The following is a 27,706-nucleotide window of genomic DNA, read 5'->3' on the forward strand; positions in this document are numbered from 1 at the left end:
GAAAACACCGGAAAAATATCCAGTCAGTGAGAATGTTCGTAGAATGCATGTAAAAAGGGTACTCGCGGATGATGCTGGAGACTTCACGAACAGGCAAAGGTACAAGAGATGTCAAGAGTGAAAGGAGAGAGAATCATCAGAAATAAGCGACCTTAGTTGTCCCTACCCAAAGAACCAAGGCACACACAATTTTGGAGGCTTGCGGAAAGCGAAGAGAGAAACAAAGTTCAGGTACCATGTCTAAGCATGGAAGATATCAGCCCCCAGCTGCTCCTTTGTTCTTTGACTGATGGGACCGATCTCCTGCATCGCCTGCATGTCCTCCAGAACTTCATTGAAGGTATCCGTGATACCAGCCGCAACCTTGTTGCGGTTCCACTCCCCTCGCATCCGCCAGATGTAGTCCATCAAGTTGCTATTGATCTGCTCTAGCTGCTCGACCGAGCACCCGCTGGTTCGTTGCGTCAGTTGGTTGTGTAGGTTGTCGATAAGTTCGTGTTCAAGTGACACTTTGGGAGAAAGATCTTCGTTGTTGAGCAATGACTGGAGAGCCGTGGGGACATGAGAGGACTGCTTGACAGGCGCCTCAAACAAGGGCACAGGGGGTTGATGCTTGGGCTGGGATTGGCTCTCCCCGGCAGCAAAGTCTGCGTGTCCCGGCAAGGACTCGCGGGGATGCGGGGAGGGCTGGCTACTTTCCGGCTGCTGAGTATCCGGGAGATGCTCCTCCTGCGACACACGGTCGGGGTATTGAGTGAGGTCAGGGAAGTCGTGCCGCAGCCCATGCGCCGCCATAGGACTCTGGGTCAAATTTTGCGGCACGGAGGACTGTTCGGAGGACTTCTTGTCAGAGGTAGTCTGCGTAGTAGATGCCTCGTTTGTATAGTCATTCGGCTGTGATCCCGGGGCCATCGGAGTCATTGGTCCTTTTTGAGACAGACTCGAGAATCCTGACTCACGCCTCAATTGCTGCGAAGGCGCCGTGTGCGAGTACGGCGGCCTGGGTTGGGCGGAGGGTCCGAAAGAACTGCCCTGCGTCTCTCTCTCGCCGGAATGATCTTCAGAATTAGTCATGTATACATCTCCATCTCCATCGCCGCGAGACTCGTGAGACCCATTACTGATCGTGGCATGGTTACTAAGATCATTCAGATCCGAGCCACCACCCTCATGATAACCGTTGGTGAGAAAGCTCACGGCCGAGCGCCGCGTCGGTGTCTGCGGACGAGCTTGCCCATCCGGGAAAGATTCACCAAGCACCACAGGTCCGCTTGAAGGGCCGGAGTCAGTATTGCCGTGGGGAACATTGCCGGTCGCTGGGAGACGGGAACAGGCTTCCTCCCCCCCGGCTTTTTTCGCCTGTTCTGCTGCGAGCTTCTCCCTCTCCAGCTCCCGCAGATAAACATTCTCACATTCCGCGACTAGGGCCGGCTCCGCCTGCTCGATTGTGGCAATGTCGACCTCGACGTTAGAGAGAAGTTCATTGGCTCGCAACAACCTCTCTTGGTCGCCTAACTGCCGCGCGTCCTTTGCCAAGCGCTTGATATCAGCCAAGAAATCCTTAGGTCGCTTATAGTAACCATTGGAAAGTCTCTTTTCGATAGTCACAATTTCCATGTTGTAGAAGAACTTCCCCGAAACAGTTTCCCGGAGACCCGGGACTCCATGCTTATCGAAGGCTTTTTCAAAGGGCCTGAACGTTGTTCGCTGCTCAATGGGCAAGTCACTAGTAACAATGTTCGGATCATCTTCTTCCCACAGGTAGCGGATCTGCGACTCGTCAATTACACCCGTCCTGAACCTCTTGTATTTCTTGATCTGGTCCATGATGGGCTGGATCCTGATCTTTAGCAAGTTCAGGGTCTGGTGATCTTTCTTCTTCTGGGCCTTGAGCTGTTCCTTGGTCGGAGGCGGTGCGGGCTTCGGCGGAGGAGGTGGTGCAACCTCTAGTGTCTCGAGTTCTCTTCGTTTACGATTTTCGGGATCTGGGAACTCGGACGGCGAGGTCTTGACGTAGTCGATCACCCTACCGAAGAACTCATATCGAGCATCATAGTCTGGGGCCTTTAGGTCGTAGAAGTTCTTCTTCGAGAACCCGAACATGTTGCCTAGCAGCCCATTATCCACCTCCTCACCGGTCGACTCCAAGACGCCGAACAGGAGAACAGGATCTGAAGCAGGAACTGATCGTAAAAGGCCCAGGAAAGTAGATATGACCGTCGGTCCAACAGTATCAAGCCAAGACTGAAGGTTTGGAATGTATATCACGCTGGGCTTGTGCCTCTTGACCTCTTGGAAGAGCTGTATGACGGCTGCTTCGGGAGACCTAGTTGAGTCACTGAGCAGGGTCGGAAGGTCAAAAGCTTGAACGTGCAGACCCTCAAAATGATGGAGGATGGCGCCTGCAAGATGTTGCTGGCCCATGCCGAAAGGCCCACGCACCAACATCCTGGGACGGTACACTCTGGAGGTATCAAATTCTTGCTGCATCTGCTCGCGGCGAAAGCCTCTTGGCCCTTCGGGTTCCTCAAATTGAGCTTCCTCGAGAGCTGTGAGCCTCTTTCTTTGTGGGAGTATTTCGAACAAAATGGTTTTGATATCGGACAATGGTCGACGAAGCAAAGGCTCAACGGTCTTCGGTAGAGGAGCAGCACCGGAGGAGGCAGATCTCTCAGATGAGGGGACAATCTTCTTAATAGCCAGCATAAAATCCTTCGGAGTGACATCGATCTTCTTGGGATCGATGAGAAGCTTCTGATCTGACTTGTAAATCTGTGGATATCTTCTCTGAACTGCGTTGAGAGCAGCCTCGGTACAAAGAGCACGGAGATCGGCTCCACCATAGCCCTTTGTGATCTCGGCCAGTTCGTCCTTGATGTGATCAGGGAGAGGCGGATCCCAACCTTTGGTATGGATATCCAAGATTGCACGCCGACCTTCAGTATTGGGCAACGGGAAGTAAAACTCGCGATCGAACCGGCCAGGACGACGCAAAGCAGGGTCAATAGAGTCTGGTCGATTTGTAGCTCCAATGACAATCACTTGGCCACGGCCATCCATACCGTCCATTAAAGCCAACAGGGTCGACACGATGGAGGCATGAATCTGTTCCTGCTTGCTTGATCTCACGGGGGCCAGTCCTGCAGAGCAAATGAGCGTTAGCAACATAACAGCCTCGAAATCGGCGCGTGCACTCACCATCTATTTCATCAAAAAAGATGATGCTGGGTTGAGTCTTTCGAGCCTCTTCAAAGAGCAGCCGGAGCTGCCTTTCAGCCTCACCGACCCATTTACTCAGCGCATCCGCACCCTTTCTCATGTAGAATGTAACTTTGCGACCCTCGGAGCTAACACTGTTGGCCAAAGCCCTTGCCAACAGCGTTTTACCTGTCCCAGGGGGTCCGTGGAAGAGGACACCTCTCGGCGGCACGATGTGAAAACGTTGAAAGATCTCGGGGTAAAGGAGCGGAAGGGAAACCATCTCTTTCAGCTGGTCGATATGCCCCTGTAGGCCACCGACACTGTCGAAATTGACATTAACGTCAACACCCAAGGGATCGGCATCAGCAAGCGCCTGCTTATCCTTGATTTTTCCTAGATTGGCAGGTGTTCCGGATGGACCTTGTAGAGGATCGGCTCCATGGGTTTGCGCTGAAGCAAGAAGACCTGCACCTGGAGGTCCGGACACAGAGCCGCCAGTCGCAGCGCCCTTTGGGTGTTGCATTACTTCATCGTCGCTACTATCGCTGTCAACACCGCCTGTTGCAGCAGGTGCGCCAGGAGGAACCAAAATCGCTGGTGGCCCGCCGCCTCCAAAAGGTCCATATGTCGGGAAAAGTGTGCGCTGCCAACTGCTGCCTCCGCCTCCCCGACCTCGCCGTGAAGGAGACTCGTTGACCTCATTCTCGGCTTCCTCTATTGGTAGGATGAGATCTGGTCGAATGATCCGGTAGTCGACGTCCTTCCGGCTGCGCCTTGGTTTCTCGTAAACGATATCTGTCTGGAGCCTTCTGCGGGGTCGATCTCCTCTGAGATCTTCCAACTCCTCAGCAAGCTCCTCGGCAATATCCCCTCGTACTTCGGACTGTCCACGGGAGCGAGAAGCTCTCTTGCGTAGACCAGGACGCCGACCGGCGGTGCTATCCTGCTCCTCGTCATCTCGAGCCTGACTGACTTTGCGCGGTGATCCATGTGATTTTCCGGACACTGAGAGCTCTTCATCATCGTCCTCATTCGACTCGTCCTCCTCAGGCTCAAAGTCGCTCTCGTCGTCTTGTCGCTTTCGCTGAGAGCTTCTGGGTTTCTTGCGGCCGGAACGACGTGGGTGTGCTTCCTCCTCTTCGTCCGGCTGCGCCTCTTCAGTGGGCTGACTTCGACTGGGCCTGCTCCTCCTCCCCCGCGTTGTTGGACCCTCGTCGTCTTCATCGTCCTCGTCTTGATTCTTCACATCGCCGTTCTCAGATTCGGGCACGACTCCAACCTCGTCGCCTTCTGCTGCACCTTCGCCGCTGTCCTGCCCCGATGGAACACCTTCCTCAAAATCTCCTTGATGATCGCTTTCCATAATCTCTGGTTGCGAAGCCTTGACCTCCATCGAAGTCTCCTCGATAGGCTCGAATATTTCCGGTTTCTCATCAATTTCGACCTTTTCAGGCCCAAAATTGAGACGTTTGGACGCGCGAGACCCACGCCGGCTTCTCCGCGCTTCCATCTCCGGACTGTGTGTACCTCGCTCCACGAGCTCCATATGTCGACCGGAGTTTGTCAGGGCCACGATATCCTCTGAGGGGTCGCGAGTACGGCGAGTTATCCGCCTGCCGCTTTCAGGGAGAGGCTGGCGTTTGAGTGCGTTCACTTTCAATGTCACGACGGTGCTCTTGCGCTTTTTCGGCGAATGGTTGGGCTCGGAGTCATCCGCCTCTCCGAAATCATCTTCGACGCTGCTGGAATCGCCCTCGTTATATACGGGTCGATTAGTCGCAGCCCTCCGGGCGGTGAGGCCCCTTGCATTCTTCGGGGCGTTAGGGTCCTCTTCATCCTCCTCATCGAAGTCAAGCTCGTCCGCATCATCTAGAACATCATCGTCGTCGGAGGTGATGTCGTCGTCAGAATGGCGACGCGCTCTCTTCTTCGTTGGCTTCGGCTTCTTCCTCGACTTCGATCGAGCGGAGTGGCGAGATGAGCGCACTGGACGATCGCTGTAATTCTCGTCATCCGAGTCTGACTTGTTCGCCAATTCCTCAATAGTGCGCTTTGGTCGCGGCATGATGGGTCGCGATAGGCGTCGTAAAGAATGACTTCTTTTCACGGTCACCATGTCAGCAAACTCAACAGGGTACGTGGGCCAGCAGGTAGGGTCCGCATATTAAAGAAGGAACGACTACTTGGTTTTATCTGTGCTTGAGACAAAGCCGATGAAGATGTGAACGGTGACTTACCAAGAACAGTGTGCTTAATGGGCCAGTGAGTGAGAGGATAAAAGGTAACGAAGCCCAAACAAGCACCCTTCCCCTCGAACTATGAATCTAAGAGACAATGTCATAAACAGCTGTAATTGTCTAAATATTAATCAGACATTGAAACATCAATCTCGGATATGTTAGGCCTGGCCGACGGGTTGCAAGGTAGTTCTCGCACGGGGTCGACGGCGAAGCGCCAATGCGCGCGGGTCAGGTCGAGTGAGGTAAATCTCCCTAACCAACTGCAGACGCGTCACTTGCAAACACTTCTTCACAGACAGAGAGGCGAAGCAAATTCCAATAAATACTTGCTGACAGATGAATGAAGCACCTGGAAATAGCAGCAACGATGCTCTCAGCCAGCATGTCCGCTCCAATATTAGACCCTGTGGAATAAGCAATACACCGAAAGGGCGGAAAGACTCGCGAACACCTTTTTGCTTGCCGGCACCAGCCACACATAACCAAGACACCGACAGCCGCGCTCATGCGCCACAGCTAGTCCTGTTGTAGACTAGTGGCATGCCGTTGACCAGCCCATTTCGGCAACGCACGTGCCGTTCTGGGCCTTGAAATGCTCCACGGCACCACACGCTCACTTTGCGGTTAGGGAAAACAGTCGCTTTTTGGATGCTGTTTGTGCTCTCATCCTCCTGTCCTTGCCAGACCCAGGAACACCGTGTAAACGGTCCGTAAATCGCATCATAAATGCTATTAACGTCAAAATGGATGCCTGAGTTCAGTTTCACTTGCTTCAACCCGTTTTCTGCGATGGTTGGCTGCCAGTAGGAAGTCCGTCAAATGAAGCAACATAGCGATGTCAGGAACAATCAATGATAACCCTCATGTCATCGAAGCTGATCGTCTATGGATTTTGCTCCCCGCATGTTCCTCATCGCTTATCGCCTAATGCCCTGCGTCATTCGGCGCAGAGCCGCTCGGGGACCACCCAGCGCTTGATATCATGTGATGGCTGAGTCAGTGATGTTTCTCGTCCTCATTGGCAAATGATATGCGTGTTAAGCCTTCAGGATATACTCCATACTCTCCTATATAATTCAGCAAAGCGGAAATAAATCAGGAAAGACATCGGAATGCTCTTTCGCTCGGTAGCTCAGCGCTTCTCAGCGCCCTCCTCTTTTCTCCTCAGAGCTGCGCCATCCGGTCGGAGGACCTTGACTTCAACACGGCCCGGGTTCAACGCTTCCAAAGGATCCAGTGCTTACAGAGAAGGAGTCAGTGTTTCCCTTTACTTGTAATTTCTTCAGGTGTCAGACTTTATGTCTGCATGCTTCTACGTCAATCGTTCTGGGAGGGACAAAATCCTTTACATAAATGCATTGCGCGGTTGGCAAGCTAACTGAGATCCAGCTCGCTCAATACAAGACCTTTGCGAGTCCCTTCGCCAAGGTATTCTTAGGGGCCATTTTCACCTACCAGGTTATTTACTGGACTTGGTTGAAGCTTGAGATGGACGAATCCAAGTTTGAGAAAAATCGTAAGTTAGGCTCGCTTGTTTTGCTCTCTTCTATGGTGCACCTTTAACGACTAGTAGAAGAGGTCGCCGCCCTCGAGAAGAAGGCTAGGGAATTAACGAACGCACAAAAGTGATGATATCTCTCTGTCTTTCCTTAAGAGTTTTGTTCTGTCTGATTGGTTATTTACTGTACTATATACCTCACATGTCCCATGGAAATATCTTCGATGCTCAGTTGGACGTCTGATTGCGCTAATGGTATTTCGCTCATTTCTGCTTCGAAAATGCCATAAGATACCGTGAATCATGTATAACTTGTGCTTCATGTATATGACGAACATCACAGGAAGGGTCTGTCCTTGGTGCTGCAATCAAAAGGCTGCCACTTGGTCGCGAAAGTCCTGTCAGTTATCGAACTTGACACGACGGGCCACCGCCGAGCTCTCTGCTTGTGGCAGTGGTATACCAACGATTCTCCTCTTTGATTTGCATCCGTTGTCTGCGTGGGGCTGATATGGATCTACCATCGGCCCAAACGTGTCAAGTTTTCGTTTTCGTGATTGCCCAGGCTCGGAAGAATCCTCCAGTTTCAAGGCCTTCTTCGAAGGAGAATCTTTCTGGCAAGAAACCATCTGCTGCGAGGTCTGCAGGTCGAGAGCTACCCCATCATCCTCAAGGACAGTGTCCGATGAACAATCACTACAACTGTCATTTTCATGCTCAGAATGGTCATCTGTGGCAAACGGGCTCTCATTCTCGTTTCCACCGGCCATGCTTCGTCCCTTTGATTCCTCACGTTCTTGATCCTCGCTCGAATGGCAACAGTGCACCCAATCTCCGATCCGCTGCCCCCTACGGAAGTGCTCAAAATCGATATGATCGAAGCGCTCATTCCACGCTTCCCGACCATCGCTGTGAAGAGGAATAATCTCCCTACAGAAGCCGCACCAAAATCGGGACTGTCCGTTCTCGCCAACACGGTTATTCGTGACCGCAACTCGCACCCCTTCATTATCGACGTGATGATGCGTTTTCAAATGCTGCACGAAGACCTCTTGACGATAATACCACCTCACATATCGTTTCCCCTTTGTCAAATCGCACAAGCTACAGTACCAGCTTTGGATGTGATAGTGCTGCGAGTTCTCATGCCGTTTCCAGTCCGCCTTGCTGCCGAATGTCTTGTTGCACTTAGGGAATGTGCAACCGTAAGGTCGCTCGTGGCGTTTCTGGTGTTTCCTAGGGCACGGTGTTAGAGTAGGATAGGGCAGTCAGGAAGGTCAATACCAACTTCATTTCGCACCGCAAACGCGTTCGTTTCGCGCAGACTCCGCATTGGATCCAGTCTTTCTTGTCCGGTTCTCGATCAGGCACTTTGGACGTACTGTCGCCAGATGGCTCGGGCTTTTCAGATAGACAATCCAACGCTGCAGTCAATATCATCTGGAGAATTTCCTTCTTTGGACTGCACAGCTCGGTACTAGGACTGGTCAGGTAGTCTACGTCGTTTGCCTGCTGAGAATGCCGTCGGTGGTTGGAGTTCATCATTCTTGTGAGGGCATTGATCATGTTAGTCGCAGCGTCCGCTATAAATTCTTCCATGTACTCGTTCTTCTTGCTGTCTTGGTGCGCCATTGTGGGCTTTTGCTCTAGTGCTGAAGCCAAGTTGGGTGTGTCAAAGCTCGGCAGTTGAACTGAATCTGAAGTAGCCATGAGTGCGGCGGCCACGAGTTCCTGATCTCGTTCCTGTTCGCTGGTCTCTTTGATCGGGTTCGAGACCTGATGTTCGTTCTCTGGCGACGTTGCTCCTCTGAGCGTCTCGTCTGCGACGTCTGGAATACACGGAATTTGACTCATATCTTCCATCACGCAGTCCTGTTCAGTCGGCAGCTGTATCTCTGGAGATTGGTTTTCCTCAAACATGGGGTCAACTGCAGCAAGGGTCAATTCACTCGCTTGCGTGATACTATTGTACCACTCATGCGACCTAGGTTTACTTTAGTATCATATCGCAGAGTTAGACAGCCAACTGGAGAGAGCTATCTTACCTCTTCAGAAGCTCATCGGCGTCTTCATCCCCGTGCATTCGCAAAAGGTGTTGACGGAAGTTATCCAGTCGAGGCCATCTCTTATGTCTCCGGGGACAATTGCGTCCAAAACACAAATATAGGATCTTAGGTCCACGTTCCGGCTCTTGTTTATGGACGCATTTCTTGTGTCGCGCTAGGTCGTTGATGGTTCCGAAGCCCTGCTTCCGGCTACAGTTGGGTTGATCGCATTTGTACAGCTTCCGATGCCTTGCCTCGTGTTTCCTATGCCCGTCAGTCTCAGCATGGTCTGCACGGCGCGTGGCAGTTGAACACAAACCTTTTGTCGGATGGACATTTGCCTTTCCAGTTGCACTCGGGATAATCACATTTAATCTCATAATCGCAAGGCGCACTGTGTTGTTCGGTCTTCTCCGCGACCTCGCCATAGGCGGATGGCCCCAGATCGAAGGTCGACGTTCTATCGTCCAGCTCATACTCATGTGGTCCCAAATGAGGACTGCAAGCCGAGTCCACCGCAAAGGAAGATGCAGCTATCGAGCGCGTGGTACAGCTTCGACTCCCGTATCCTGAATCACCCGACGCAAGCCCGTTGTACTGGCTATCATTTTCTGAGTGGGTGCTGTATTGTCCAGTGGAGCACCGGCGGTCAATGTAGTCATTGATCTGGTAGGGCTTTCCCAAGGGCTGCAGATTGAAAGGCGATGTGTTGAGAGGGACTCCAGTCACCTGGAGTGGATTCCAAGCATCCTGATGATTGAACAACTGAGGTGTATGGTACTGGTAGTACTCCAAGGAGTTCGGAGCCGGGGACAACGACGAGGGCGACGGGTGATTGCTGCCGCATGGAAGCCAAGGGTGGAGGATGGATGAATGTTCATGAGGGAGAACAGCCGGGTCGGAGCCGAATTGAATACCAAGGAAAGAGGCCGGGTCGCCTAACGCGACGTGAGAGGAAGCTGTCGACCCGTCTGTCGGGTGATCGCCAGGCGAAGCATTTGACATTATCCGAGTCCCCATGATGCCCTGGAGGACATCATTGGAATTGTCCCATTTGAGGTTACCAGCATTTGAGTCCTGGGCATCATTTGATATACAGTCAGCTTGTCCTGTTCATTTTCTTTTCGTTATATGTTCTCGTCGCATTGAGAGGTCAAATGGCTCGTTCACAAAGAGGGTATGGATAACTACATACACTCATAGCTGCGAAGGAGGAACAGAACCGCCCTATCGGCGATATGGGCCGAGCGACGAGGTTCAAAAAGTCGACCCACTCAAGCTGACAGTCTGGAGAACCGTGTCACGCTGGGACTTAGCGAGAGTTCATATAGGTAGTAGAAAGTGGAGCATATGGAGACCGAGAGCTGGAGAATACAAATGCAGGGGTTCAACCAGACTGCGCTATTTCTTGCCCTTCTCGAAATGATAATCTGAGCTAACGACAGGGGAGAATTGGCACGGACTAGTAGAATAGATGAAAAGAAAATAGAAGTGCCTAGATACTGTAGTCAGGTATCGTTGTCGGTGTGGGTCAGGATGGATATAGAAGCAGTATCTGTTAAAGGCTTACAGTCAAGCTACTTAGCAAGAACGAGCAGCAAGGGAAAAAGAGGGTAGACTGACGACCGCAATAAGTCAGAAATCGAGAGGGACAGGAGGATAGTTGAATCAGTCTTGGGCTGAATTGATCGATGTGGCTCCCAGGAAAAAGAAACGTGATGGTTGATGCAGGCGAATGTCACTGAGCAACACGGATTGGGAGGCAAGGGGAGGGTGAAAGAGGACCCCACGCGATTAGATTATCAAGAGAGGAAAAGTAAGTGATGGAGAGAGAAGGTCAGAAGAAAACCAGATGGAAGACCATTAATGCTTTAAAGAAGGCTGCAAGACTCGGTGTTTAAGATGTGTCTAAAAAGGTAGAGAACAACAACAGCAGCAGCAGCAGCAGCAGCAAGCACACCGAATAATGCTTGTAACCCTGCAGCGATGCTAATGCTGTATGGATCAGAGAACTCCACGAAAAAATGGGCTACAGCAAGTCTCAATCTGCAGAACAGAGAGAAAATCAGTCGGGATTCAAGAATGATGAATTGAGATGGTCAACCTCCTCCCTGTCATTTCCCACATGGTCGAGGTATTATTTAGCTACAAAAGAGGCACGACGTTGTGCCAGGAATGATGGAATGTCTGTGTCCTTTTTCGCAGAAATAATAATCCCACTGAGGTTCAATTCACTTCGAATAAAAGACATTCCAGGATCAGGACTTCCACATAAACTTCGTCATCCGCATTCCTTTCCTCGCAGTTCAAGACTCCTCAGAGTACATCGTTATCGACTGCTGCTTACAGCCGCGAGAGAACGCGTGTGCCCTAGCTATGTAAGGCTCTGGGTTGGAACGAGAGATCAACAACGCCTACTCCCAACATGTCAAAAGATTGAAGAATATTAACATGTTAATGGCCAGTGCTCCCTACATACATGCTCCACGGAAATTGAAGAGTATCTCATGCAAATGCCAAGAAATAAAAAGAAAAGAAAAGCTACAAATGAGTTGAAAAGTCGACCACACCAGTTGGCCTAATAGTGGCAGTGCCTGTAAGGGCTTGCATAGACTTTCTATTGTTGGCATGATCATCGTCATTATTCATGCAGAGGACAAATAGAGAGAATCCACAGGGTTGTCCAGAAGATAGACCTAGAAGAAACAGGTAGTAATAATAATGACGATATCCATACTTACGTGGGAACATTTGGATACTATCTATCTGTTTCTCCCTTTTCCCTTGCAATTCTGGACGCTTTTTAAAACATCCCTCGCAGATGGGAGACTATCTAGATAGTCACCGATTGTTGGGGGGAGGGGTGGGTGTCTACAGAGTAGTGTATCTCAAACGCAGCCTCAGATTTTCCGGGGCCTCTTTTGACTCGTCATACCTCAATTCTCGACTTGCATTCATCCCTAACAGTAACAGGCTTTCAACCGGCTCACAACCCGATGTAGCAAAGAGGTATGGGAACTTGGATCCTTCTGGATCCTCACCAGTACATCCCACAAGTAAAAAAGAGATACTAGAAATTTTCAAGGAGAGAAGCTGGTGGTATATATACATCGATCACGCTGTTCAGATCATTCAAGAGAAGACAATCACCGTACTGTTCCAGGGCCGTTTCCATCAATACTCATGGATCTCATCAACAACGGAAAGACGATAGAGAACGCAATCCCACTAACATAAATGAGCCCCCTTGCCTGAATACGGTCGAATGTTAACAATGGTACGGTCGGGGTATCATGCACCAAAAAAGGGAAAAGGAGAGAGAGAAGAGAAAAGACAAGAAAGAGGGAACCACAGGCTGAAAGTCAAAAATCCAAGGTGCGAAATTCAAATCCAGCACAGCGGATGGTGGCTTAAAATTGGTGGGAATAACCCACGGAGCCGTCGTATGAATACGATGTGGCTTGCGTGATCTGGTCATGATAGGCCTGGCCGTTCTCTACCGGAGGGGGCGACAGATGCAGTGTGCCCTGGGGATCATACGTCGTGCGCATCTCCGTGGGTGAGGTGCAAAGCTGGTACGGATTCTGCAACACGCTCAGCTCTTGAGTCGGTATTCTGGGTCGCGGCCCGGCGTTCAGCAGTGGCGGGTAGGTGACAGAGTTCTGATGAACATGCACGAATTGCTGCCCCGCGAGGCCCGCTTGCGACCCGTATGCGCTGTACGCCTCTGGTTCAGCGGATAGAAACCCTTGATGCAGGGTTGTGGAGGTCGGTGGGTAGGTTGGATTCAAAAATCCAGCAGGGGGCGCGGATTGCCCGGCTTTGAAATTCAATGGCGCCTCCGGCTCGACTTTGATGCTATTCAGATCAGGTGAAAAGCTGGTGGCTTCCTGTGCAATCGAGCCAGGGTAACTGACTGCTTTCGGGGCAACGCCAGCATCTGTGTTGGAAGACAGATCTCGCTCTTGCACTAGTGCCAGGACAGGCATGGCAATCTGCTCCATGTGCTTGGCCAGATGAACGGTAAGTTTTTTCCAGCTGTTGCAGACGTTACCGCAGAAGCGGCAGGGTTCCTCCCGCGGTCCCTTGGAGGTATCATGATGACACTGGTCCACGAACTCCCACAGCTGCTCAGCGTCTCGCTCACGACTGCTTTCTTCCTGTGTTTCAGATGTGGCGCCCACTCCTTTCGTCTTCGTCTTCTTGATCTTGGGCTCGGGCATCTTATGCTCTCGGACGAGATGCTGTACGAAATTGTCCTTGCGGTAACATGTATGATGGCAATCATGAACAGTGCAAGTCCACCATTCAAGTTTCCTGTGCCGTTCACTCTCATGCCTAACCCAGTCCGCCTTTCGCTTGAACGACTTGGGCTCGTTGCAATGCGGAAATGTGCAAGTAAAAGGCTGCACGTCTTCGTGGACATGCTTCGTCCAATCGGATGGCTTCTGGAACCTTTTCACCTTGAAACATATGGGACACTCGAATTCGGCCGGAAGGCGCTTCACAGGCGGTAATGGGACGCCTGGGGAAACTGCGCCGCTGTTACAGCATTCTCTCCAAGCGCGGGAGGTTCATCATCCAGTCCGCTGTGCCCGGTGATCTGGAACTGGGTATGTGTAGCTTCGGAGTCATGAGGTCCAGCGCGCGCGGCCAGTATCACGGCTTCACCGCCCTGTGCGAAGCAGAATTTACCCGCGGAGCAGGTTTTCTTACTGACGGCATGCGTATGGTTCATTTTCTGCTCAACCAACTTCTTATATCTGCGAACCTGCTCGTTCGCGAGACGATCGATCAGTGCAGGCTCCAGACGAGGATTCAGCTGTGTGATCTGAGCCTTGAACCCTTCCGTTGTAGGCACAGGCAAACGGATGAGAACCGGAAAATTCATCACCTGCCCTTTTTCGGCCGTATCGTCGTCCTCCTCTTCATCATCTCCAGTCTCAACAGGCCGGCTTGACGCCCCCTGTTGGAGACCATGATTGTCAGTTGTCAAAGTTTGTGAGTGGCCAATGGTGGGAACGGGCGGGCCACCGTGACTGGTCATCAAGTCGAATAGACCCGGTGCAGAAGACCGCGGTATCTCACTCCGACTGCGCGTCCGCCCAAACTTGTTCCATGGATTAGACGTTGAGTGTGGAGAAGCGGTACTCAGGGAGTCTCTGCCTCCAATAGCCGCCATTTGGCCGGCAATTGCAATGACAGCGCCGCCTGTACTAAGGCTGGGAGACTTTGGGCTTCGCACAAGGCTGAGTTTCCGGTGAGGAAAACTATCCTTTCTCGATGGCGGACTTTTCACCACATTGTTCGTGGTTTGGTTTTCAACGAGGGACAGGTCTGATAGCGGCCTCTTTAGTACACTGATCGATGGTTTCCGTGGGAAGAACTTCATCAAGCTACTCCGCCTTGCGTGTTTTTTGCTCGAGTCCTGGCTGATAGACAGATTGGCAAATGAACCTCCCGCACCAATAATACTATTCACTTCCATTTCACTCATGGGCCGCGTACCCCAAGTTGCATAACGGGACATGGCATCTATTTCTCGAGCGCGTCGTTGGTATTCCATCATAGCGGCGCTGGCGGTTGATGGCTGCATCCGAACTGATCTGGGAGTAGAGTCGTGATCCGGGTCCATCCATGGGTGAGTTGCCAGAAATTGATGTGGTGCCGGCTCTCCATCCGCGGAGTTGGGCTTTTCCTGCACGGGCGAATCTGCAAGATCTTCTTGAGCCCACCTTGCTTCGTTGACGCTGGCTGCGGGCGATCCCGAATCGCTTGCTTCGACCTCGGAATCATTGCCACTGAGCTCCTCGTCGCTGCTCTCATGGATTAACGCACCGGGCCCAGGGATGGCCGGCCCGTAGTTTCCAAATTGCAGGTTGAAGTAGTCCTGCTGTAGCGCAGGGTCTCCGGCGCTCCTCGCCCTGCGTCGTGTGCCCACTGGTACTCTGCGGCCGCGGGTATGAGGGCTGTCTTCTCCATCTTCACTACTGACGACGCTTACAGTGGCGGACCATGACCGAATATCCGCGTTCTTCTCTTCAAGGCGTCGCCGTGACTCTATTTCATTGGGACTGAGAATATACGTATCGTCACGTGATGTAGGGGCGACACCGGCCTGGCCAGTGGTGCCATCCGCAAGCCAGGAACCATCGTGCGCACGTGCGATCGCTTGTTGAGATTTCTGCCATGAGGTATTGTGAACGCCATCCTCTGATTCTCCGCCAGGCAAAAGGTGTGTGGAAGACTGGCTCGGCTGCCGTCGGACGGAAACTGTCTCTCTGGCTGGGGAATCTCCGCGCGAATAGCTTTCGACCGTAACAATTGGGCTTCTTGCTCTGGCAGCATCTGAGGAGAGATGAACATTGAGGTTGTTGTCCAAGGGAGCCGTGACTATGGTGAGCACCTGCCCCGAATGCGATTGGGATTCATTGTTTCGTCGATTGGTCGAGCCGGACGCAGGACTCGGGTGGTTAGTCCGGTCCGGGGTTAGGAGCTGTGAGCTGATCATGGTTGGCTGAGAGAGGGCTGCCGATCCTGAGTCCACGGATGGTGACCCATCAGGTACAGCCATGTTAGATGAACTCACATCATGTGGCCATGCATCGAGATATGAGTGCAATTCCATACTTATGCTTCCCGGCGGTTGATCGCCGTTTGGGGAAGCATGGGCACTCAGGTCACTTGAAAAGTCGTCGACGGGACTCAAAAAATCAGAATAAGAGGTCGGGTAACCAGCTGTTTCAGCACCTTGCGCAGAATCGCTGTTCATATTGTGGTTGTAAGGAGAGGTCGAGACCTCACGCAGGTCGTGCCGACCAGGCTCTGGGGTCCATCTGATACCTGAGGATTTGAAAACATCTTGCTCGGGGTCCAACGGAGCGGAGAGATAGGGATCTGAGAAATTTGCGTTTGGAAACCCCATGTCGGTCGGGGATTCGCTACGGACCAGCTGGGGAGATAGCGTCGACATGATTGCGGTGCTAGAATGTGCTTTGCAGACCTTGCTCGCTTCCAGGCTGATCATAAAGCCAACAAGATCAGAGATGACGCTCTCCGGAAAGCATATCTCTGCGTTTATTGAAAGTCAACTTCAATGGTCATTGAAATGACGACGCTGGAAGTAATAAGAGTCAAGAGTACCTTATACAACGAGAAATGAGCAGGATCGGGAGCTGCCCTTTCGATTCAGTAGCAAGAGTATTACAGGAACAGCCACTTCAATAGATAAAATTGTAAGAATTGTAGTGCTGTAGGTCAGATAAGTTGCGAGTGTGCTCAGGTCAACCAAAGCAGGACCGGACTATCAGTGAAGACGACAATGCGGGAAAGCAAAGAATGAGTAAAAGTCAAGCAGAGAAGAAGAAGTGAGTGGAGTCATGAAAGGGAAAGAAGAATGAAGCTAGAGGGGGCAGAGAGAGTCAAGTCACACTCTGTGCCTGGAAGAGGCTCTGCTCAGCTCAGCTGCCACAGCCGGGGGGGAAACAAAGTGGGTGGAGGGGGCAAGTCGGAAGGTGAGTAGATCGAGGATTACAAGTAAAACAAGGGAATAATAAGGCAGGCAAGAAAGAAGAGAGACACAGAGGCTAGATGGATCACATAATAATAATTATAACTAGTAACTAACTTGGATATTACCCTGGTCCATAGTATTATTACTCATTGTTGTAGCCACACTTTTCCCTGGTGAGGAGGAAAGCCTTGCGAATTGCGGCTGAGAAGGGGGAAATGCTGGACAACTGAGCCACAGTTGGACTGGCACACAGGTATTTGGGGCAAAGTAGAGAGGAACCTAACCTCTCAAGTGATTTATAATTAGCGGTTTTGTCGCATGTAAATAGCCACTGGGACAATACGACGAAGAAGCCAGAACCATATTAATCCCTGCCGGTCTTTGTACCTGTTTACTCCATTGCGAGAAGACAGATGGCGCCGGCGTCAGACATTCGGCGCATCGTCAGCCAGTAAGAGCAAAGCGGGGTTTGACTATCAGCTATGAGATAAGTGGATATCTTAGATTAGGTCCTCTGATCCTCTGTCGGGGTAACAGAAGGAATATTTTATTTTGGGCGCATTTGAGTGTCATCGAAGGGTTGGACTGTTCATTATTCTGCCTTGTATCATATGCAGGATGCTTATAATATGCAGAATTGCAGATACTTGCAAGAGTATATATGCGGTGGAGGGGTGTCTAATCCTTACGACTATCCTCTCTCCAAGTAATGTGCACGGCCCGGAAGGTACGAACAGGAAGGGGGCCGGTGATCTTAGGCTCTAACTACTAGTAGCCGGTCCGACTGCTTGAACTGCATCTTGCTGATCGATATTTCATTCTGTGTATTTAGTAGATAGAACTAGACTAAACCCATGGAACGATCCTCCGTTGCCATCAAGGCTCAAGGCGGGAAAACTCCTGGGTCTATCGTACTACGTACCCATGGGTCAGCAACATCCTTATTTCCTCCACCGAGGCAAACAAGGATGACCTAGAGCAGACAGAGAAGTTTATCAACCACAGAGGCAATCATGAAACAGGGCCCCCATATTGCTGCTCCCTGAAACTACTAGTCCTACTGCATGAGCTACTTTTCATGGATTGATACTCTACCTAGCAGAGTACGGAGTATCTACCGACCTACCTATTTATAACCTAAAAGGTAGATAGTAGTACTAAGGCAGAGCTAGTCGGTCAGCTTCCCCAGCCACAGTTGTCTACCCACCAATCAAATACAAATCTTGGACAAGACAACCGGTATTCCGTTTACAGGCCTAGGTATGAATACTATCGCCAGTCAGCCCTGCCTGAGGCTGTGCAATAACGTGCCTCCATATTTCTCCATCGACATCACTTTCTCCCCTCTAAGCCTCGTTTCACCAACTTCAAAGAAGAAGAATGTTCCTCATCATGCAGTAGACACTGACCAAGCCCCAAATTCGCGTTCTATGATGTCAATTGTCATCCAGGAACCTTTGCAATCGATCGAGCCAATGCTCCCATAGTCTGACCCTCGATCGAGCTACGCATAGACAACTGAAGCTGCAAGCAACCATTGAAGTCAAAACAAGCTTTTTATGCTCTGAGACAAGTAATCAGACCCTTCTTGTCTAGATGTTCCACCATTAATCGGCTCTGAGCCTCTGACATCACAATGGGTGGCGGTGCTGAGCGCTCAACCAACGACCACCTCCTACTATATTCCGGGCAATAGTACGATTTACTCGGCTGAGACGCTTAGAGTAGCCCTGGAATCTGAGCAGAATGAAGAGCCAGTGATAGGTATTTACAAAATTGGATGTCATTTTGAAACCCTATACAGCGTGATAGACAAGGCAGCTTTTCTGACAATAGTATAAATAAACATTCACCGCTAAAAGCCATGTGTACATCTCCCAGAACGAAGAACAACCAAGCTCATAGATATCATCATAAAAAAAGGCCTGCTGCTCCGCAGGCTGTCAGGCATATCTGAATCCACGGAAACAGCGTAGTTACAAAGTTGAGTTAAGACATGAGGGTGGATATACCCGAAATGGTCAAAAAGTGAAGGAGAACAAACAAAATACAAGAAATAGAGAAGGTATAGAAATGCAGAGTCTCCATAAGCCAAGAGACAAGGAAAGTCAGAAGAGATTGAAACATAATGATGGTCCGAACAAAGGGAATTAAAACGAAGGAAGGTCGAGGAGAACTAAAGCTCCAGTAAACCACAGAAATAGTGTTCAAGCGAAGAATAAAGCCAGAAACAGAAGAAAATAAAATAAAATCGCCCCAAGAAAAGATCATCAGATACAAAAACAAATTTCTCTATCCGTAGCATCGACTCGAATACCTTGATATGAGCAATTATCAGTGAGCAATGACTTCCACCGAGCGGAGTGATCCTCTTGAGCCACGACGCGGCGAATCCTCTCCGCTGGCCAGGGTTTCGGTCGACTTCTTAGCAAGTTCCTGAAGACGCGCCATCACGACAGGCGAGTCAGAGTACAAGACAGTTCCCCTTGAATACGTGCAAGGACTAGCCTTTTCCTCATCCTCGGCGAAATCCTCGTGTGCAGCCTCCCGGGTAATCTGGGGGAAAGTCCGCAAGATGACATGTCGGCTGGGGTCATTCCCGGAACTGACGCTGCCCTCTTTCGGGGCCAGGTATTCGTCCCAGCTGTCATTAGAAACACCTTCCGCATCTGGAGCTGGAAGGCTAGCTATTATCAGTTCTCGTTCGACACGAGCGAGCCTCCAGGTCTCCGCCGCGAGTTTGACGATCTTGCGCACGCCGATGAGCAGGGAATCGAGATGTCGTGGGTCGGCAAAGTGTTTGATAAGATCGATGATTTCATCGACAATCACCGCAGCCACGACGTTGATCGACTGCTTCGCATCCGACGTGGTATACGCTGCCTTCAGTGTCTGTTGTCTCCAGAATGCTTCCCGTCTGACGGACTTGCGGCGAATGTCCATCGAAAGCATCTGGAAGAAAGTATCCGCTTTGTCGTATCGCCTGCCCAGAGTGAACAAGAACGGCTGGAAGATCCGGTAGGTCAAAGTTTTCGAGATGACATGCTGTACATATGCCGAACGCAGTTCCCGCGATGCTGGCGTATTATCAAGGAACGACGGGAGCTCCGGAGGAATCTTAGACAAGATGTCCTTGGGAGGATCAATCGGGAGGTACGTGAAATGCTCCTTGGACAAGGAAACGATAAGACGAGAGAGTTGGTCGAAACAGTCCAAACTAGATTTGAGATTCTTATCAGAACAGGTACATTTATAGCGTTACCGACATCTCATCGTGATCATTCTATAGACGAAACAATAGAGACAAAGGAAGTGTCAAGAGACATGTATATGCGCTGAAAAGAAATCGACAAAGGAAAGAAAAGAAGAAACATAAAAGAGCGTAGTTTCAGTCTGGCCACAAGAAGAAGAAAGAGAGGGAGAAACGGAGATGAAAAGAGAGAATATAGAGAGAAAGGAAAAATCAATAGGTGAAATGACAGTCTGGCGCTGATGAGATGATGTCTCAATGCAGTAGGTCACTTACAAGAATGAGTCTCCCTTGGTGCTCTTGAGGTCAGTTGCTTCTCCAAGACTGTGGAGTGTTTTCCTCAGCCTGTCACAATCCTTGCCCAAATTGTCGATTGTGGTGCGCATCCCCTCAACTGCACGTTCAAGCTGTTGCTCCTTGAGCAAGTTATCTTCCTCCAGCTTCTTGTTCTCGCGCTCGCAGTTGGCCAGCTCTTCACACTTGGCGGAAATCCGAGCCTCCAACTCGGTGCGTTCTTCAGTCCACTGCTGTTCCTTTTCATCCAGCTCCTTCTGCTTCTCATCTAGTGCGTTCTTTGTGGAGTTTAATTCGGTCTGAGTCGACTCCAACTCCGCAACCTTGGCATCAAGCTCGGTCTTGGTCGACTCCAATGCCGTGACTTTGGAGCCAAGCTCCTCCTTTGTGGAGGCCAGTTCGGCTTCCTTCGATTCCAATTCAGTCACTTTAGAGTCAAATTCGGCCTGCAGGGTGTCGTGCTTTTGCTGTAATTGTTGTTTCTCCTTCTCGTATTCTGCCTTCATCGTCTCTTGCTGGTCGAGTAATTCCTTCTCCCGAGCTGCCAAAGCTTCCGCTGCCGCTTTCTCGTCTTCGGCCTTGATTTCCTCAAATAGTTCAGTCAATTCTTGCTTCTGATTTGCAAGAGCTTCCACTCTCTCCTCCTTCTGACGTTCCAATTCTTGATCGTGCGCCTCCTGCGCTTCTTTGATGTTCGTGTTCAGAGCGGCGATCTGCCCTTCCAGTTCAGACTTCGTTTGCAGGAGCTCCTGGTTGGACTTTTCCGCCGCCGCCAGGTTCTCCTCAATGTCCTTTCTCTTCTCCTCAAGGTTGCCTAGTTCCATTCTGAGTTCGTTTATGGTGTTCTTCAATTTCGTTGCTTCCTCCGCACTCTCGTTCGCTGCCTTTCTCATCTGATTCTGCAGTGCTTCGATGTAGAAATCCTTGTGCATCAATGCCTGTTCATGTTGACTTTCCATCTGCTTAAATTCAGCCTCCCGGGCTGCAAGCTTGCCTTTTGTGTTCTTGTACCCATCGAGCAAGCGGTTGATGTCCGGGATAGCCTCTTGAATTCTTTGCAGAAGTTCAATAGGCTCGTCGTGCTGGTCCTGAGGGGGTGAAATGGTTCCCCTGTCATTCACACCGTGCCCATTTGGCAATCCCATATCCCGGATGGCTTGGAAGGCCGACGCATAGTGAGGATCTATTGAGCCGCGAGGAGTGGGACGCATATTTGGAGAAGGGTGGTGATAGTAAGGAGCATAATGAGGCATGTAACCAGCAGAACTCATCGCAGGTGATTGATAAGCAGTGGCATAGCTAGGAGCGATTGAGTGAGGCACGCTGGGAGCTGGCGGCGGAGGTCCGAACGGCGTAGCGTGTGGCGAAACCGCTGGAGACATGTAGGGACGAGTAAGCGGACTGCTGGCCTTTGCATGGGGAGAGGCGGGTTTCGAGGCATATCTCTGCGCGGGAGACGCTGGGTTCGCCATGACAGGCGAGGCGCCTCTATAGTGAGAAGATGCAGACTGTGGAATGGGCGAAGATGGCTTTGATGCAGGCGATGCTGTATGAAACGTAGGAGAGGCAGGTTGATTTACAGGAGATGCACTATGTAACGCAGCGGATGCCGCCTCTGAGGCAGGAGAGGCAGTCTGGGAAACAGACGAAAACGCCGGCGGTTCGGAAGATGCTGCTACAGGTGCAGGAAATGGCGGCCGCGAGGACGAAGCTGGGTCCGGTGCTCGCGAAATGGCTTGGTCCGCAGGTGGAGTAAGCTCTTGTTGAGAATTTGGGAGATCGACTTCAGCTTCGGCTTCGGCTTCTGAGGAAGGATTGGGCGCTGGGGAAGCAGCATTCGAGCGAGGAGACGCCGCTACGTACTCAGTTTCTGTCAGAGACGGCGATGGTAGCGGACAAGCTGCTGCTGCTTCTGGAAACATGGGAGTCTGAGGTGCCGTGACTGGGGTTGGCTCTGGGGGGGCGGCAGCGTCACTCTGGCCACTCAGACCATGGTTAGGCTCAGGATTCGTCTCAACAGCCTCTGTGTCTGTCGGAGGGTCCGGTGCCGCTAATTCCTCTAGAATGGACTCGTGAGTCGCTTCAAAAATGTTCTGCACATCGTTCAATGTCTGCGGCTGACTCGATATATCGTCTTGGTCCAGGTTCGTCGATGGTTGAGGATCTTCCCAATTTCCAGGCACAGCCGAGGCTGTCGCTGCAACAGGTTGAGGGTGCTCCAGTTCTGGTACTTGTTCCGGGGCCTGTCCGTGTTCGGGGGCAGGTTCCGGGAGAGACTGTAGAGGAACGTTTGATTCAAGTCCTTGACTTTCAGCAGGTTGAGGTCCGGCTCCAACCTCTGCTTGTAGTTGTTGATCTTCTTGATCAAAAGGAGGTTCGCTGTCGACCTCCGGCTGCGGCTGTTGGTCTTGCTGCTCGGCGGAAGGGGTCTCAGATGGGTTGTCAGACGCTTCTTGGGTCTTCCCCTTCTTATTCTTCTGCTTGCCCCGGGTTTGCCTTTGCCCTTCTTGCCCGACCCTGCCATTGTGGTAGAGTGAGGCGTGGCCGAGTGCTAACTGTAGAAGAAGACGTGTCCCCAGTAGGTTGATTTCTGATGAAGTAGCGATAATTGTGTCAGCAGATACTCGATTGGGTTTGCTGCTGCTTCAGAACTGTACATTTGCAAGCGCGCTCGACGGGGACTTAAGATATACACTGACTTGATATGGATACAGAAAGCTATAGGTCAGAAGTGATCAATCAGAAGGAGGAAGGCGAGTGATCAACGATCAGGCGATGATGGAAGGGATGTGAAAATAAGCATGCATTCGGGGGAAAGAGTGATGAATTCCTAGGCGCAGTAAAGGCGCGCGGTGGGCACAAATAGTTGGGCCACACGAAGACAGTATCACACGGTGTCAGGAGTCTGCTCTGCAAGCAAGCAGACTATTTTGGAAACCGAGCCTGACGCCGACTGCGCTGTGTTTGGAGCAATGCGTGGGACAAGATATTAATGAGGGAGAATCCAGAGAGCAGAACAAGCCAGGTAATAACCCTATCTTGAACCAAGCCCAAAACGACGCTGTTACACACGAGAATGATCTCCACCAGCCTCTCTGGGGCTGGGCGAGGCAGAAAGCGGACCGAACCTTAGTCCATACCAATCAGTACCCATGAGTCGTTCGAGTCACACCACAGTGCTGGTAGTTAGGCGACCTTAACACTCCGGGTCTTGGGTGCTAAAGCGGTAATTGTAAAGAATGGGTCCGAAGCCGTCGGTTCCCGACCTGCATGGCCGAACGATCTTGGTAAACTGAAGTGGGTTGGGCATCAAAATGAGACTGCATCTTCCGGGGTGGCAGGATCAATCATGAGCTAGAATGGCAACTCGGAAGGCTGCAACTTGAACCGATTGAGGGAAAAAATAAATTGTCAAAGCTCACACGCGACACACGATCAAGTTGGATTCTGTCCTTGGGTGCTTCATTTTCCCATGGTGAAACTGCAGGCATGCGTGTCCTGCAAGTAGCTGCCTGTATTCGAGAGACCAAAGAGGCAGGGAAAAAGGATGTGGGGTTTCCACGCTAGAGACAACTGGAGGATGGAGATCGATGACATGTCCCCTTTGATATCCAGACGTTTTGAAGCCTCTCTTATTGGCAACAGGGAAGAGCCCAATAACAATGGGCCCAATGGGAGCAGTGGGGAGCGCCAGTTGAATGTGAGGCAGTTAGTTACTCGGTTAGCATTTCAAAGCAAAGCAGTGACGATCCAGCAGTCTAGTTTAGCAGCCACCTGTAGTGCGGTGTGTGTTGCAGAGCAGCCATTGTGAATCTGACAACGCAGAGACCCGCCTTTTTGATGTGTATGGAGCAGGAGCCAGGATGATAGGTTCGAACCTTGAAGCTAGAACGACCCCGAAGCATAGCCCGAATAAAATAGTTCACTTCAGCATGTGTTGGTGCGTGTGAAATTGCAACCTGCTTTTTCTGCTAGACAGCCGTGAGCACATTCAGGCGGTCGAGGTGGCTGGGCTTGCATGACCGTTGATTGGAACGATGAAGAAGACAGAAATACGCTTTGAGCCTTTGTTCATCAGTAGTTGGGTCTGAGGAGTTATGAGTTGTAGTTGTTCTCTTGTACTAGCGTCCTCTGATTATTCATGCCCAACTACTCTGAAGTGGTGATGACAACTATCTAGGCTATTGAAAACAATCATTTCATGCCAGATAGGTTTAGCTCTAGGGCCCAAGATTAGGGCACCAGACTCCAGCTTTATGAGAGGAACAACAGCAGAAGGAGACTGGAGCAATAAGCGGTACTAAGTGAAGAGGCCAAACTTCCTGGTTAATACTGGCTATGCGATCTTGATTGAGAATATTTGAATGCATTCCGCTTGCTCGCAGATGACTGGATAGAAATGCAGCCAAAAGGTCAAAAAATGGTCCCTACGAGGGTCGAACTCGCGACCTTGGCGTTATTAGCACCACGCTCTAACCGACTGAGCTAAAGGACCAGATTGATGTACAGAAGCAGCCAGTTATACTATGTAAGCTTTTTTCGAGAGGAGGAAGAGGAGAAACTGTAAGAATGGCTCTGGCCAGAAGGGGGCTCGGCTTGAGTCTGACCGAGCTGCTGCGAGTCTGAGGCGACATGGATTTTGTAAACATCTTGTCATAGAGGCCAGTGCACCAACCGGGGAGGTCGATGGATATGTCCTGAGGTATGGGCCTTCTCCTGATCACGTCTGCATGCCTACTATTCGTGCGATGGTTGAACTTGACAGTTTCCAGTGTACATCCATCCAGATAGCGACGGAGATGGACATCACTGACGTCGTTGTGACCAATCTCTTCATTGATAGCGACACTGTAGGCTATTTCGACTCCACTCTAACAGATTGCCTAATATTATGGTTCTTTCGAAGTAGTTCATGACCAACAGCTCAGCGGGAGGGACTCTCCTCGGACCGTCATTGGCACAGAGTCGGTATCCAGCATTAACATGGTAACCTCAGCCATTGAGTGAAAGATTGCTAGATTAATCCACTTGAAAACTTATAGCGAACGAGTATTATTCGCATACTCCTCTTTCTCCAGTATTTGCCTAGTAGACATTGAAGATCTGGTTTGAATCAGCGAGTTATAGGTAGTTACAGGAGACTGGGTAGGTTGCGCTAAGCTTAGAAGGTAGAGTCATGTGACGTCCGGCGAACCGCCCTCACGCGGCTTTCAACCTCAAATCATCCGGCGACGGCATCATCGTCATTAATCGGCATTGCCAATTGTCTTTCTCCACAACATGTCTTTCGCCAGACAATCAGTCCCTTCGGCGCGGCAGCTGCTGCGCAATCAGCAGCCCCGTCGCTTTGCCTCTCATGCCGCTCATGCCGAGCCTGTGAACGAGAGCTTCGGCGTACGTTCGATCTCCCCCACGACAGAAATCGTCCTCGTCACTGACTGCAACTCTTTTTATCTTTACAGCGCAGTTTCTATGTTACCATTGGTGCATTTGCCTCCGCCTACGTTCTTTACCGCCTGAGCAAGTCCACTGAGGAATCGGGCTCGCAATCGTGGATCTCCAACCTCATCCAAAAGTGGACGCCTTCGGAGAAGCTGTTTGAGGAGAGGAACGCCATTCACACGGCACTTATGGAGAAGGCCGCTCAGGATCGCCATCTGCTTCAGTCTCAGGGCCCTAGAGCCACTTTCGAATTAAAGCAGCCCGAGTACGTTTCATATGAGCTCCCTATATCCGGCCCAAAGCACGAGCTAACGTATGGATTTTTGCGTTTTCTAGAGTCAGCTTCAATACCTCTCCTCCTTACAATGTCCCTGCTGGTTCATCCGTGGACCTGAGTGCTGTCGTTGCTCATTACGAGCAGCAGAACAAGCAGATGGAAGAGGCCCGCGTCGCTCGTATGAAGGACGGCAAGGTTGTATCTCTATATGACTAGACAAAATTGAGTCTTACTTCAAGATCTTTTCAGAGCAATGTCAGTGGCAGGCATACACTAAGGGGGCGTGTTGTACATATTACAGATTCATTTATGGTAGCCCCGTCAACGGTCCATTTTACCGTTTCATTAACCAGTCTCGTTTTATCGCCGTTTACGATGGAAAAGCCGGTCGATATTGCCTGGTAGCTCTTATGTTCATGCTTATATATATGCCTCATCCCAATGCAGTGATTATGTACTCCTGAGCGCAACCTTCAATATCACTCGACCGACACCTTCCGAGTTGATATTCACCTGTTCCTCCACATCCAGGTCATTACCATTGACATTTTTCAACACCATCAGAAACTCGTCTACTCCACCTCCCACGCCGAAATAGACCTTCTTCGCCGCTATGAGGGCTTTGCTCCGCTCTTGTTCGGTTTCAGACCGGCGAAGCAAGGCAATCAAGGTCTCGGAGAAGGGCGCAAGAGATGCCGGAGAGTATATCGTCTCGCTCGCAAGAATCAATGTCTTGCCTTTGTCCTGCCCGTAACTGGAGAATACCAAGTCAACAAAGGCGGGAGACCAGGCACCGGAAATGAAATCGAAGGTGATCTTCTTGCTTGCGAGATCTTTCTGAAAGCTCTCCAGGAGCTCAGGCGTGATATCTAGTTCTTCTTCATCCGGCTGGTCCCCGGACGAAGTTGCCTCCGTCGAAGGCGGCTCCCTAGGCGTGACTATGTAGTTCCAAGTCAAAAGCAGATTCGGAAGCGTGACTAGGCGGAGGACGGCAGAATTGTAATCTGCGAATGTGAAATGGATCTTGTTCGTCGCTGCGTCTGGTCGACGCAGTGCTTGCGCGAAGAGAGTCAGTGACGGTACCGCAGTCCCAGCACCGAGCTACTTTTTCCCGTCAGCTTCCATCCGAGCAATAATTGCATACTGAAGTAGGATGAAATGGAGAGCTACGGACCTCAATAATGTACTGATCCGCATCCTGATGAGATAGATCTTCACTAGCAACCAATTTGGCAAGGTCCACCGCACACTCCCATGTCTTGAAGCCACCTTCGTAGAAATTGGGCTTGATATCTCCCTTCTCGAGCCCAGAGATAAGTTCCTCATTCTCATGGTCTGCGCTGTCTTCGGCCATGAGCTGAGTCCGAATGTCGAAGACTTCTCGACGTGCAAGGGTGAACGTCTTCTCATCTCCATGAGATGCATTTATTACGAGCTTGTTGTATGATATTTGTGATGGCAATGTAGAGATCTAGAACATGGTTAGATTGAGCATATATGGCCGATCATAAATTATCCTTCGCTGTCTTCTATTCCTCTCTCCCTCTTCATCTCATCCGTCGCCTTCAAGCGCGATCTGTCTGTAGCTACCCGACTACCTAAAGGCATCCCGCAGAGTGAGCATAGAACTTACCCATTCTGCCATATCATGTTTCTGAGGCTCCATTAATCTTCCAGTGAGCTGGTTGCTGGCATGCTCCACAGTATTCATATCTCTCTCATCAGCACCATTGAGATCGTTCTCGTCAATGTCGATGTCATCCCCAGAGAAACCGAAGCTGAACGCCGATGTCATTGCGCGCTTATAGAATTATTTCTTTGCTTCTAAGCAAGACTTGATTAATCTTGAACAAACTTATGCGACCGTTTTCTGGGAGAAGCTGATCACAATATGACAACACTTTTATGAATTCTGAATATATCAACATCTAGTTCTTGAAGGCATG

General features: G+C 50.7%; 7 protein-coding genes and 1 non-coding gene across 8 annotated transcripts; 2 read left to right on the top strand and 6 right to left on the bottom strand.

Moving 5' to 3' along the window:
• Positions 1 to 180: 180 nt before the first annotated feature.
• Positions 181 to 5,548, bottom strand: P174DRAFT_278425 (chromatin segregase YTA7). The gene is made up of 3 exons (XM_024821538.1): positions 5,439 to 5,548; positions 3,199 to 5,300; positions 181 to 3,140 (listed from the first exon to the last, which is right to left on the bottom strand). The coding sequence occupies exons 2-3, from the start codon at positions 5,264 to 5,266 to the stop codon at positions 241 to 243; spliced, it is 4,968 nt and encodes a 1,655-aa protein (XP_024679524.1). The 5' UTR covers positions 5,267 to 5,300; positions 5,439 to 5,548; the 3' UTR covers positions 181 to 240.
• A 703-nt stretch (positions 5,549 to 6,251) lies between these two features.
• P174DRAFT_278430 (uncharacterized protein) lies at positions 6,252 to 7,260 on the top strand. Its single transcript, XM_024821539.1, has 3 exons — positions 6,252 to 6,694; positions 6,831 to 6,957; positions 7,015 to 7,260. Exons 1-3 carry the CDS (start codon positions 6,554 to 6,556, stop codon positions 7,068 to 7,070), a joined length of 324 nt encoding a protein of 107 aa, XP_024679525.1. The 5' UTR covers positions 6,252 to 6,553; the 3' UTR covers positions 7,071 to 7,260.
• On the bottom strand, positions 7,137 to 10,063 carry P174DRAFT_394775 (putative C2H2 finger domain protein). The gene is made up of 4 exons (XM_024823645.1): positions 9,304 to 10,063; positions 8,985 to 9,248; positions 8,227 to 8,923; positions 7,137 to 8,171 (listed from the first exon to the last, which is right to left on the bottom strand). Exons 1-4 carry the CDS (start codon positions 10,002 to 10,004, stop codon positions 7,341 to 7,343), a joined length of 2,493 nt encoding a protein of 830 aa, XP_024679526.1. The 5' UTR covers positions 10,005 to 10,063; the 3' UTR covers positions 7,137 to 7,340.
• A 1,462-nt stretch (positions 10,064 to 11,525) lies between these two features.
• On the bottom strand, positions 11,526 to 15,957 carry P174DRAFT_434025 (putative C2H2 finger domain protein; the record flags this gene model as incomplete). Its single annotated transcript, XM_024825839.1, has 4 exons — positions 11,526 to 11,680; positions 11,726 to 11,813; positions 12,419 to 13,486; positions 13,534 to 15,957. The coding sequence occupies 4 exons, from the start codon at positions 15,955 to 15,957 to the stop codon at positions 11,526 to 11,528; spliced, it is 3,735 nt and encodes a 1,244-aa protein (XP_024679527.1).
• Positions 15,958 to 18,831: 2,874 nt separating this feature from the next.
• P174DRAFT_423796 (uncharacterized protein) lies at positions 18,832 to 22,700 on the bottom strand (the record flags this gene model as incomplete). Its single annotated transcript, XM_024825149.1, has 3 exons — positions 18,832 to 19,714; positions 20,024 to 22,631; positions 22,694 to 22,700. 3 exons carry the CDS (start codon positions 22,698 to 22,700, stop codon positions 18,832 to 18,834), a joined length of 3,498 nt encoding a protein of 1,165 aa, XP_024679528.1.
• Positions 22,701 to 24,462: 1,762 nt separating this feature from the next.
• Positions 24,463 to 24,536, bottom strand: P174DRAFT_t152. Its single transcript has one exon. It is a non-coding gene; the product is annotated as a tRNA-Ile (tRNA).
• Positions 24,537 to 25,281: 745 nt separating this feature from the next.
• Positions 25,282 to 26,228, top strand: P174DRAFT_394776 (putative NADH-ubiquinone oxidoreductase 178 kDa subunit). The gene is made up of 3 exons (XM_024823646.1): positions 25,282 to 25,435; positions 25,504 to 25,748; positions 25,820 to 26,228. Exons 1-3 carry the CDS (start codon positions 25,322 to 25,324, stop codon positions 25,974 to 25,976), a joined length of 516 nt encoding a protein of 171 aa, XP_024679529.1. The 5' UTR covers positions 25,282 to 25,321; the 3' UTR covers positions 25,977 to 26,228.
• Positions 25,927 to 27,703, bottom strand: P174DRAFT_278570 (protein-histidine N-methyltransferase). The gene is made up of 3 exons (XM_024821541.1): positions 27,394 to 27,703; positions 26,935 to 27,231; positions 25,927 to 26,861 (listed from the first exon to the last, which is right to left on the bottom strand). The coding sequence occupies exons 1-3, from the start codon at positions 27,553 to 27,555 to the stop codon at positions 26,211 to 26,213; spliced, it is 1,110 nt and encodes a 369-aa protein (XP_024679530.1). The 5' UTR covers positions 27,556 to 27,703; the 3' UTR covers positions 25,927 to 26,210.
• Positions 27,704 to 27,706: the final 3 nt, after the last annotated feature.

This window comes from Aspergillus novofumigatus (assembly GCF_002847465.1).
Source record: "Aspergillus novofumigatus IBT 16806 chromosome Unknown P174scaffold_7, whole genome shotgun sequence".
Taxonomy (NCBI): domain Eukaryota; kingdom Fungi; phylum Ascomycota; class Eurotiomycetes; order Eurotiales; family Aspergillaceae; genus Aspergillus; species Aspergillus novofumigatus.

Coding starts and splice junctions, on each gene's coding strand:
- P174DRAFT_278425 (XM_024821538.1), bottom strand. CDS start 5,266: ATGCCGCGACCAAAGCGCACTATTGAGGAATTGGCGAACAAGTCAGAC. Junction 3,141..3,198: donor CTTTTTTGATGAAATAGATG/GTGAGTGCACGC, acceptor TTTGCTCTGCAG/GACTGGCCCCCGTGAGATCA.
- P174DRAFT_278430 (XM_024821539.1), top strand. CDS start 6,554: ATGCTCTTTCGCTCGGTAGCTCAGCGCTTCTCAGCGCCCTCCTCTTTT. Junction 6,695..6,830: donor CCAGTGCTTACAGAGAAGGA/GTCAGTGTTTCC, acceptor ACTGAGATCCAG/CTCGCTCAATACAAGACCTT. Junction 6,958..7,014: donor ATCCAAGTTTGAGAAAAATC/GTAAGTTAGGCT, acceptor AACGACTAGTAG/AAGAGGTCGCCGCCCTCGAG.
- P174DRAFT_394775 (XM_024823645.1), bottom strand. CDS start 10,004: ATGGGGACTCGGATAATGTCAAATGCTTCGCCTGGCGATCACCCGACA. Junction 8,924..8,984: donor GCCGATGAGCTTCTGAAGAG/GTAAGATAGCTC, acceptor AAGTAAACCTAG/GTCGCATGAGTGGTACAATA. Junction 8,172..8,226: donor GTTTGCGGTGCGAAATGAAG/TTGGTATTGACC, acceptor TGCCCTAGGAAA/CACCAGAAACGCCACGAGCG.
- P174DRAFT_394776 (XM_024823646.1), top strand. CDS start 25,322: ATGTCTTTCGCCAGACAATCAGTCCCTTCGGCGCGGCAGCTGCTGCGC. Junction 25,436..25,503: donor CTGTGAACGAGAGCTTCGGC/GTACGTTCGATC, acceptor TTATCTTTACAG/CGCAGTTTCTATGTTACCAT. Junction 25,749..25,819: donor TTCGAATTAAAGCAGCCCGA/GTACGTTTCATA, acceptor TGCGTTTTCTAG/AGTCAGCTTCAATACCTCTC.
- P174DRAFT_278570 (XM_024821541.1), bottom strand. CDS start 27,555: ATGACATCGGCGTTCAGCTTCGGTTTCTCTGGGGATGACATCGACATT. Junction 27,232..27,393: donor AACATGATATGGCAGAATGG/GTAAGTTCTATG, acceptor ACCATGTTCTAG/ATCTCTACATTGCCATCACA. Junction 26,862..26,934: donor CGGATCAGTACATTATTGAG/GTCCGTAGCTCT, acceptor GGGAAAAAGTAG/CTCGGTGCTGGGACTGCGGT.